The sequence below is a fragment of the Megascapheus bottae genome, chromosome 29 (assembly GCF_031878675.1).
Source record: "Megascapheus bottae isolate mThoBot1 chromosome 29, mThoBot2.hap1, whole genome shotgun sequence".
In the NCBI taxonomy this organism is placed as follows: Eukaryota; Metazoa; Chordata; class Mammalia; order Rodentia; family Geomyidae; genus Megascapheus; species Megascapheus bottae.
In genome coordinates this window covers 11,525,396-11,536,731 of record NC_143537.1, presented here as the reverse complement: position 1 = coordinate 11,536,731, position 11,336 = coordinate 11,525,396, and the positions used below count along the sequence as shown (strand labels likewise).

General features: G+C 39.9%; 1 protein-coding gene across 1 annotated transcript; it reads right to left on the bottom strand.

Moving 5' to 3' along the window:
* Positions 1 to 1,188: 1,188 nt before the first annotated feature.
* LOC150044753 (uncharacterized) lies at positions 1,189 to 10,309 on the bottom strand. The gene is made up of 4 exons (XM_090320749.1): positions 10,052 to 10,309; positions 4,974 to 5,100; positions 4,410 to 4,496; positions 1,189 to 3,162 (listed from the first exon to the last, which is right to left on the bottom strand). Exons 1-4 carry the CDS (start codon positions 10,103 to 10,105, stop codon positions 1,499 to 1,501), a joined length of 1,932 nt encoding a protein of 643 aa, XP_090176875.1. The 5' UTR covers positions 10,106 to 10,309; the 3' UTR covers positions 1,189 to 1,498.
* Positions 10,310 to 11,336: the final 1,027 nt, after the last annotated feature.

The window sequence follows — 11,336 nt, the reverse complement described above, 5'->3', positions numbered from 1 at the left end:
TCTCAGGCTCTGAGCTCACTACTGTAAGTTCAGGACAAACAAAAAAACAAAAATGAAACTTTTTTTTGGCAGATTTACCTTGAATAAAGGAAATATTATGATCCATGCCTATTTTTCTAGCTACATAGGCTTAAGTAAGAAGACTGCAGTCTCTGAAGCATTCCTTGAGGATTAAGTAATATTTACCTCAACAACAACAAAAAATTGTCTGCGCTGGGCACGGTGGCTCTCACCTGTACTCCTAGCTACTCTGGAGGCTGAGATCTGAGGATCAGGATTCCAGGCCAGTCCAGGCAAGAAATACCATTGAGACTTGTCTTCAGTTCAGCAGTGAAACCGAGAAGTAGAGGTATGTTTAACTGGCAGCCTATCATCCATAAGAGACAAGGCCAAGGAAGAGCAAAAATCCTGGGTTCAATCCCTAGTCCTGACACACACACAAACTAGGAACAATGAAATTATTTTACAAGTAATAACTAAGACCCTTACTCATCGATAACTGACTCCATGTTGCTTGAGAGAGTGAATGTTTTTGAGCTTCCTTCACACAGGTGACCCGCTGCTGTGCCTAAGCTCTGAGTTCCAGCTGCAAGATTTGTGCCCACACAAAAAGAAAATGTATCCCCAAATGTGTGTTCATCCATGGTCTCCACTAAACTGAGGGACAAAAGATGTGGAGACAGATGTTCCTTCTGTGCACAATTTATTAATAAACAAGGAAAGGTATCTTCCCTCAGATCTTCTATTAAAAACCCAAACTGGAAATACTAAGTCATCTGAGTTATAATGCATGGACCACACAATACAGTTAGAAACTTTGGGAAAACAGTGGAGAAACAGATGCTCAAATTATAACATTTTCCCATTAAACAATCCACAAACCATCTTGGAGACGACCTTAAAACCAGTCTCATAGAGCCAGAGCTGTTATTTCTGAGAAGAAATAAGAAAATATCTTTTTGGCCAGTTCTGGGGCTTGAACACTGTCCTTGTGCTTCCTCAAGGCTAGATAGCTCTACCACTTGAGCCATAGCACAACTTCTGGCTGATTCTGTGCATGTTGCATGGAAGAATCCAACCCGATTCTACATGCATGCTAAGCAAGCATTCTACCCTAGGTTAAACTCCCAGTCTCCTGTGTGTGTTCTAGGAACACTAAGCTATACTTTTTTTGGTGAAGAACCTTTGACATTTCTTACATCCATATGGTTTCTCTCCTGTCTGTGTTCTCTGATGAAAACTAAGGTATGACATCTTCTGGAGAAACTTTCCACATCTGTTATATTCATAGTATTTCTCTCAGGTATGTTAATAAGTTGTGAGCTGTGCCTTCCTGCATTTATAAGGGTTCGATCCTGAATGGTTTTTCTATTGCACAAGAGGTGACTTCTGCTTGAAAGACAGTCGTCCTTTATAATCTAAGGGTTCTCTCTTGCGTGGGTTCTCTGATGGAAACTGAGTTCTTACCTGGTTGAAAGATTTTCCACATTTATTATACCTAAAGTATCTCAGGTGTGTGAATTCTCCTATGCTTATTCAGATTTGATCTCTGGCTGAAGGCCTTTCCACACTGTTTACATTCATAAGGTTTCTCTCCTGTGTGAATTCTTGTATGTCTCTTGAGACATGAATTCCGGGTGAAGGATTTGTCACATTCCTTACATTCAAATGGTTTCTCTCCTGTGTGTGTTCTCCGGTGTGTTTTGAAATTTATCCAGTGTCTGAAGGATTTGTCACATTCCTTACATTCAAAGGGTTTCTCTCCTGTGTGTGTTCGCTGATGGGAAGAGAGGTAGGACTTTTGTCTGAAAGATTTTTCACATTTGTTACACTTATAAGGTTTCTCACCTGTATGAATTCCCAGATGCAAAGTGAGGTTTGACTTCTTTCTGAAAGACTTTTCACATTTGCTGCATTCATAAGGCTTCTCACCTGTGTGAATTCTATAATGCACATCATGATGTGACTTCTTCATGAAGGTCTTTCCACATTTGTTGCATTCATAAGGTTTCTTTTCTGTGTGATTTCTTGTATGTATGTTGAGATCTGATTTCAGGGTGAAGAACTTGTCACATTCCTTACATTCAAAGGGTTTTTCTCCTGTGTGTGTTCTCCAGTGCCTTAGGAAATCTCTCTTGGATCCGAAGGATTTGTTACATTCCTTACATTCAAATGGTTTCTCTCCTGTGTGTGTTCGCAGGTGGCAAGAAAGGTTTGACTTTTGTCTGAAAGACTTTTCACATTCTCTACACTTATAAGGTTTCTCACCGGTGTGAATTCTATTATGCACATCAAGATATGACTTCCTCTTCAAGGTCTTTCCACACTGGTTGCATTCATAAGGTTTCTTTTCTGTGTGTCTCTGGTGTCTGCTCAGAACTGACACCTGGGTGGAAATTTTCCTACGTTCTTCACATCTAGAGGGTTTCTCCTCTGTGGGTGTTTGAGTTTGGGAAATTGGGTGTGACTTCTGAGAGACAGTTTTTACATACTGGCTGTACTCATTGGATTGCACCTCTGGATATTTGCTCTGAGGTTTTGTAATAGATATTTTCTTTCTTGAAGAATCCTCACATTCACTACATGGATTCTCCTTTGGGTACATTTTCTCATGTGCAGTGACTGTAGGTCTTAAGGACAATCTTCTTCCACATACAGTACCTTCAGGTGTTTTCCTTCCTTCCTGATATATCTCGTGGGCAAGGAGAACAGGCCTATCATAGTCTTCTGTGTATTCATTATGGTTTTGAGAGGGCTCTCCCCCATCAACACAATTATGTCTAAACAATATGGCTTCTGAGTTTAACACCCTCCCTTCTCCACCATATTTAAAGTACTGAAGCTCATGTGGACTTTCATCATTTTGAGTGAAATGCTCAGAATATCTGAGGGATTGTTCAACTGCAGGAGATGCAGCATGCATCTCATCTGGCTTACTGGAGAGAAGGATGCTCTGACACTCAATGAGCTTGTCAGTCCTCAGCCCTAAGGAATCCCGATTATTCCTCATCAGCTCTGGCTTCCGTTGTGAACTCAACTTAAAAGTTGGTACTAATCTCACTCTTTCCTCCACTGTGTTACTATTCATGCTTTCTACTTCACACACACATTCATCTGGATTTTCCTCACCGGTTGTAATCATTGCCTCCCCCTTTTGGACATCTAGAATGAGTCACAGAAAAACAAATACAAATGAGAACTAAAGATTCTGTAATGTAAAGGTAAAGACTTTTTCTCCCATCCTAACTGTTAAGAGATTTTAAAATATCGAAGTAGGAATTGATTTATGAGAAATATATGCTTTTCTGTGTAGTGTATTAAGGAAGTAATACTGATATTTTACAGAGAAAAAATGTTTTCCTGTGTTTCATTTTTTCTTCATTTCATATCACAGGAAAACTTATACAAATTACTCACCTTTGTATTGATAAAATTTTGACCTGAGTACTTACCTTTGGCCTTTACTATTTTTTTTTCAAATATTTGCTTGACCATGGGAGAAAAGCTGCTTTCTTTACATTTACTTTCTTGAAATAACTAATATATTATGCTGCTTTGTTTCTCAAGCATTAGGTGACTCGATGCCTTTCACATAACAGTTTACATATTCAATTGTAACTTCTCATTAAGAATTATTTTAAGTATCTATGGGAATTTTAAATTTTGTGTTTCTCTATCTTAGACAAAATCTCAGCAAAATTCCTTTCCTAGCACTCCTGCTCCTCAGAACCTTGGAAAACCAAAGACACTAGAGCTCACCACCTAGTTAATCATTTTCACTAGACTAAAAGTTTTGGTTCTGGATCTCAGTCTCTGCCCACCACTGAAAAACTCTTTTGGTTTTCAGAGTAGAACAGCCCTGACGCATTCCTTATTTCCTCACACCTGCATACTCCTACTTTCCAAGAAAATTAAATTTCTTTGCCCTCTTTCTTTCTCTTTTTGTCAGTTGTGGGACTTGAACTCAGGGCCGGGACACTGTCCCTGAGCTCTTCGGCACTCAAGAAAAATGCACTACTTTGAGCCACAGGATCACTTTTAGCTTTCTGGGGGTTATTGAGAGAGAAGCGTCTCAAGGACTTTTATTCCTGGGCTCTCTTAAAACCGAGATCCTCAGATCTCAGCCTCCTGAGTAGCTAGGATTACAGTTGTGAACCAGCAGCACCTGGCAGAAAATGAAATCTCATTTTCTACATTATTCACTTTATTCTTTTTGTTTCACAGTGACTTCCACATAAAGAAATTGCTAACTTTACTGCCACAGAGAACTTAGTAGATCTCCATATGAATTCTTGTTTCACAGGCCTTTGACACAAGGATCACCTAGCTTTCTGACACACACAGGACACAGGGCAACTAGCAATATTATCCCTCCATACAGCATCACTACGTATGATGATGTCACTCACCTGTGAAGTTCGCGTCAGAGGATCCCCTTGGTTCTGTACCTTGCTCCAGCTTGGCAATCAATTTAGGTTTAGGAAAACAGTGCCCTGCTAATAAGAAGTAGTGGAGAACTATTGCTCATGCTGGGTCATCACTGCTCTAGGATGTCACACATATTGTTCACAAGGGGGATCCTAATCTTGTTTCTCTTATCTCACTGGTTGCATGGTTGACTAGCCCAGAACTTTGCATTTAGTTGGCTAATTAATTGCGTGGCATGAACTCAGATCTTTTGCTTCAAGCTACAATTCTATCAGTTTGAGTCCAGGAACCACTGTCCAGTCTTGAGTAGTTAATTGGAGATAAGAGTCTCATGGGGATTTTTCTCCCATTGATGGCTTCAACCCCAAATTCTCAGATTTCAGCCCCTAAGGAGCCAGGATTACAGGAGTGAAGCACTGCAATCAGTGCCTGATTCAGATTATAAATCCTGTGGACTGGAATCTTACACTCCAGTAACACAAATATTCATAAATCCACAACAAACAATGACATTGACCTTGTACATTATTATGATTTTTGCTCACCCAAGGACACCAAGTTGTTGTAGGTATCTAGCATGACATCCCTGTACATGGTTCTCTGGGCAATGTTCAGGATCTGCCACTCCTGCCAGCTGAAGTCCACAGCCACATCATCAAATGACACCAGCTTCTGTAACAGCAAATTCCCATCAAGTCATTAGCCCCAGTATAAGAATACCAACTCTGAAAATTCAGTCTTTTACATATACATTGTATCTTACATCAAATGTTTGAATCTTGCTCTGTTTTCTATACAGTAAGATGAAGAAAAACCAAAGCAGAAATATTTGTCTCTATATTAACTTAGTAACATATAAAGTTTCTGCTGCTACCATTAGAGACTAAGTAACAATTCTAAAGAACTAATAACCTGGAAGGATAAAATAACTATACATAGGTGTCTGAAAAAGTGTCATTATCTCAATTTGATAAAATTTACTACTTCTCAGGGTAACCACAAAGTAAACAAATTGTTTTTCGATGTTTTCCTATTCTTCCCCATTGAATATCCTAATTTGGCCTTTCATAAAGAGCTCTCATAAGCAAAGAAAACAGATTCAGGACATCACATGGAATGCATATACCATTAAGACATGTAACAAGTAGAGAGTCTAGTGGGATATTTAAGTGAGTAAGAATACTCAAGAATGTACCTAATGTGGGATGGGAGTTTGGCCTAGGACTAGAGCTCAAGCCCAGGACTGGCCAAAAAAAAAAAAAAAGAATACACCTAATAGGCCAGAAGTGTATCATAGTGGTAGAGTGCTTTCCTAGCATGCACGAAGCCCTGGGTTTAAATAGTAGGTACCACATACACTGGAAAAAAACAGAGCCAGAAGTGGCAGTGTGGCTCAAATGGTAGAGTGCTATGCTTGAAAACGCTCAAGGACAGTGCCCAGGCCCTGAGTTCTAGCCTTGGGAGTGGCAAAAACAAACAAACAAACAAACAAAGAGAACAACAATGAGGCTGAGGAAGGGCTGGGAATGTGGCTTAGTGGTAAAGTGTTTGCCTAGCATGCATGAAGTCCTGGGTTGATTCCTCACATAAAAAGAAGGCAGAAATGGTGCTGTAGCTCATGTGGGAGAGTGCTGGCCTTGAGCAAAAGGATCTCAAGGACAATGGCCCAACCCAGAGTTCAAGAGTTCAAGCCTCAACTATAAGAAAGTATCTAATGCTTGATTTAGCACTTAAAAGTTATGAATTTGTTCCCACAATAAAAGTATCCTACCTTGTCCAGCCAGTGGCTACTCAGGGGACTGAGATATGAGGATTGAGGTTCAAAGCAAGCCAGTGCACAAAAGGACCTGAGACTCTTATCTCTAGTTAACCTCAAGAAAACGGGAAGTGGGCCTTAGCTCCGGGGTAGGGTGGTAGCCTGGAAGTGAAGAGCTCAGGGATGGTGCCCATGCCAGGGTAGGCTGGTATCCTTGAACTGAAGAACCTCGGGACAGTGCCCAGGCTCAGTTCAAGCCCCATGACCCTAGCAAAAAAAAAAGTCTCTGGATGGAAGTTTGGCATAGTGGTTGGGTGCTTGCCTAGCATCCACAAAGACCGGAGTTCAATTCCTGGATACCACATACACAGAAAAATGCTAGAAGTGGTGCTGAGGCCCAAGTTGTAGAGAAAGTCCAAGGGCAGTGCCCGGGTCCTGAGCTCAAGCCCAGGAGTGGCAGAGAAAAAAAACAATCTTTTGGGCTTTTGTTCTTTTGTGCCTTGATCTGGCTTTGAACCTGATCCTCAGATCTCAGCCTCCTGAGTAGCTAGGATTACAGGTGTGCGACATAGTACACAGCTTGCTACTGAATTTCTAAACATGGAACTGTGGTCACAGATACCTGATACTTCCTAATTTAAAAAAATGTAGTTCCAGCATAAATTTTTGTGACCTTTGCTACCTCCTACAGTACAGAATGTAGGTTGGAGGGAACTAAAAGGTTTCTTGACCAAGTTAGCCATGTAATAGGCCTTCATGGAAGAATATGGACAAATGTATAGAAACTTAAGGAACATTCAAGAAGACAGAAATGTGAAATACAACCACCAGCTGCAGGCTAAAGAAAAGAAGAAAGAGGGATTTGATCTAAAAATAAGAGAACATTGTAAAAGTTGGAATAAAATATCATACTAATTTCTTGAACAGAGCATAAGGAGAGGTTAAAAGGACTGCTCAGGGCCTGACCACTGTCCTTGGGCTTTCCTTAAGATTAGTGCTCTACCACTTGAGCCATAGCACCACTTCCAGGTTTTCTATGTATGTGGCACCTAGGAATTGAACCCTGGTCTTAGTGCATACTAGACAAGCTCTCTACCACTACGTCAAAATCCCAGCCCCCAAATGGAGAGACATTTGACTTCCTCACTGAACCATTACATATGAATAATGAACAACAGTTCTTCCAATCCAGGTATGCTTGACAATACTGGAGATGAATTCTGGCTAAAACACAAAAAGGAAATCTATCTGTAAAGTTTTGAAAGAGAACAATCTTCAATTCACAATCCATTAGGCAGAGAAACTCAAGTGGTACTAAGGCTCAAGTGGTTGAGTGCTAGGCTTGAGAAAGCCCAAGGATAGTACCCAGGACCTGAGTTTTAACCCCAGGACTGGAAAAAAAAAAAAAGTACATTGATAATTTCAGGAAAAGATCATTCAATAATAGCTCATCTAAATTTTAATTGTGTTACATTATCATGCTTCAAGAAAATAACAAACCATGCCAACATAGTCATATACCCAAGTCAAGGTAATTAAAATTGTACGTTTAGGTAATTATAAAGGAATATATATACAATATATTTTAGGTAACCTCTCTGAAATGATTTGCAGAAGGGAAACTTATAGCACCATATTCATGATTCATAATGCGTGAAGATTCAGTATATAAATACCTAAGTGTTTTAAAAACAAAGTATACAGATTAGTGATAAAGATTCATTAAAATTGCATATGGAGTGGTGATATAGATTCATTACTATTATATATACATGCTAAACATGAGGCCCTGAGTTCAAATAATTAATCAACAAAAAAATGGGGCAATAGATTCATGTTATAAATGGAATTATTTCATTGAAAAGTAACTACATTGTATGATGTCATACACTGGCACTGTGAGAATATTGCACACTCATACATTAATAATACAGTAAAGTAGTCATTATGTAAATTTCCAATGCCTGCCATGACCAAGAATAAGACTGAGAAAGACATTTATTTTCTTGCAGTTCTATAGAATAACAATCATTTTTGTGCATGTTTAACATCTTTACAAGCTCTAGGCATTCTCCAAAGGATGGCCTTTGTTCTGTACATAAAATATCTAGCGGGACTAGGAGTTTGGTCTAATGATAGTAGAGTGCTTGCCTAGCATGCACGAAGACCCAGGTTCGATTCCTTGGTATCACATACATAGAAAAGAGTCAAAGTGGTGCTGAGGCTCAAGTGGTATAGCTCCAGCCTTGAGAAATCCAAGGACAGTGCTCAGGCCCTGAGCTCAAGCCCAGGATTGGCCAAAAAAACCCAAACAAACAAATAATAAAAGAAACTCAAGCTGGGGGTTTAAAGCTCCACCCTGACAGTATTCAGAATGCTGAGAGATGGACTTGAAGAGTTAAAACAGCAACTCTGGAGAGTGTAAAGAGACTGAGATCATACCTCTTCCTTAGTGCTGAAAGGCACTTTGGATGCTGTTGACCTTGACGCTAGTTAAGGAGGATTTCATGTCTGCACTTTTTCTGGGTTATAGTCTCCTGTCTTAAAAGAATAAAGAAATAGGGCCAGGAGTTTGGCCTAGTGGTAGAGTGTTTGCCTAGCATGCACAAATACCTGGGTTCAATTCCTCAGTACCACATACATAGAAAAAAGCCAGAAGTGGTGCTGAGGCTCAAGTGGTAGAGTGCTAGCCTTGAGAAAGTCCAAGGATGGTGCTCAGGCCCTGAGCCCAAGCCCAAGACTGACCAAAAAAAAAAAAAAAGAATAAAGGAATAAATGCCTTTTACAAACTCTGTTCTGGCTCTGATTGTCATATTAATATAGATGCTTTATTTTGTTCATGTATCCATTGCAACCTTCCCTGTGTGAACTAAATATGCTTGCTTACTGGGACTCTAGGCCCAAATGCTAGTCAAACTTGGGAAGCCCAGTTTGTCTTCTACTTCTCTATTTTTTTTATGTCTTCTTGGTTTTGGTTTTTTTAATTTTCTCTGGCTCTGGAATCCTGTAGAAGTGTCTCAGTTTATAGTTAGCAACAATTTTCTTATCTATTGGGTAAGAAAAATGTCAATTCTGGCCAGGCGCAGTGGCTCTAGCCAGTAATCCTAGCTATTCAGGAGGCTGAGATCTGACATCAAGGTTCAAAGCTAGCCCCTGCGCAAAAGGATCAGACACTCTTCTCTCCAATTCAACCCAAAAACACAGGAAGTGGCTTGGCTCCATGGTAGGGCAGTAGCCTCTAGCTAAAGAGCTCAGGGACACCACCCAGGCCCAGGGGTAGGATGGTAAGGCTTAAGTTCAGGGACAGTACCCAGGTTAAGTTCAAGCCCCAAAAAGGCTCAAGTGGTAAAGCTCTAGCCTTGAGAAAGTCCAAGGACAGTGCTCAGGCCCTGAGCTTAAGCCCAGGACTGGCAAAAAAAAAAAAAAAAAAAAAAAAGACACAAACCACAAAACTGTCCAAGAAGCATGTATGGAGAGTAATTTGTATACATGCAGCTTGCTCTCTCCTCTAGCACACTTGAAGTTGTGTGTGGACACACTATTTTAGCTGCTCCACTAGTGTTTCCTTAAGCTACATTTATTTATGTTACTCGTGGGGATGTGATGTCTCACTCTCTGCTAGTAAACCTTCCAAAAGAAGTCCCTTCCCCATTGTCACTGAATCACATAACAAATGTGGCTACTTTTTCTTACATCAGAAAAATTAAAAACAACCTGAAGCAAATTAGCACTCAATGTAGACAGAATGTAAGGTTTTATAATCTGTTCAATCTAGTACCATCTTTATCTCTTTATGCTTTTAAATCTTCAACAGCCTTAGCTTCACAAAATGGAAGGTAAACCCCAAAGAATTAAAAAGCAACTCACCACAGATCTCATTTTTTCTTGCTTTTGACAAGGTACATAAGATTGTGGAAGCATGGCTGGGAAAAAAGCAAAGGAGGCAGTTAGGAAAGAGTCTGCATGGTTTTACCCCATTTTTTCCTACATAACACAGACTATTTAGACTAGAGAAGCATAAAGCCTTCTTTTTTTTTTTTTTTTTTTTGCCAGTCATGGGCTTGAGCTCAGGGCCTGAGCACTGTCCTTGGACTTTCCCAAGGTTAGAGTTCTACCACTTGAGCCTCAGCACCATTTCTGGCTTTTTTCTATGTATGTGGTACCGAGGAATGAACCCGGGTCTTCCTGCATGCTAGGCAAGCACTCTACCACTAGGCTAAACTCCCGGCCGCATAAAGCCTTCTTATAGGCTCTTTTATATCTCAAGTATAGCAATAAACTCTCTGCTAAGGAACAATCCACAGTCCATTCATTGTTAGGTAGATACTTAAAAAGGAATTCATTTCTAGATTAATATATATACAGAATTAGTCAAAGATAATGTTTGCTTGGGTGGGGAGTGTGGCCTAGTGTTAGAGTGCTTGCCTACCATGCATGAAGTCCCTGATTTGATTCCTTGGTACCACATGCACAGAAAAAAGCCACAAGTGGTGCTGTGGCTCATGTGGTAGAGCTATAGCCTTGACTCAAGGACTGTGTCCATGGCCTGAGTTCAAGTCCAGAACTGGCAAAAAGCTAACCAAAACAAATGTTCCCACCAAAAACAATTAACTAATTGAAACAAAAAGAAAATCAAACCTTCATTAAAACTAGTTTTACTGAAATACACTGAGTATGACTGATTATTTTATTAATTCAAAGGTATCAAAGGACTGCACTGACCATTTGTGTACTACCTCATTCATTTACATATTATTACCACAAAAAACATGTATTTATAACTCAGTATTTTACACCCAAAGTTATACAGGAGAAGTGTGTATGCTATGTAAGTCTTGTGTTATGATGTTTCATTAATGGCTATCAAATGGCACATTTGCCTATATTCAGACACTCAGAGTACCCTTGTGCAATGATTTGCAATTTGTCATTTAACCTGCTTTTGTCAAAAGGCCATCAGTAAAGACGATGCAAGTCCTTAATGCTGACTTTCCTAAACAGTCAAGTGAAGAACGTTTTCCAGCCTGCTGGAGACACAGGGCCTAATAAAGATGCAACATAAAATACTGGCCATAGGCGTGTCTCAATCCAACCCACACATCCTGAGCCAAAGAACCAGAAGATTATAGTTTTTCTCAGATCCTTTTCTGCC

What these genes read in the sequence shown, in the direction of transcription:
- LOC150044753 (XM_090320749.1), bottom strand. Translation starts at nt 10,105, where the DNA reads ATGCTTCCACAATCTTATGTACCTTGTCAAAAGCAAGAAAAAATGAGA. An exon ending in AAGAAAAAATGAGATCTGTG is followed by an intron (nt 5,101 to 10,051) that starts GTGAGTTGCTTT and finishes TTGCTGTTACAG; the next exon opens with AAGCTGGTGTCATTTGATGA. An exon ending in CTCTGACGCGAACTTCACAG is followed by an intron (nt 3,163 to 4,409) that starts GTGAGTGACATC and finishes GACTCATTCTAG; the next exon opens with ATGTCCAAAAGGGGGAGGCA.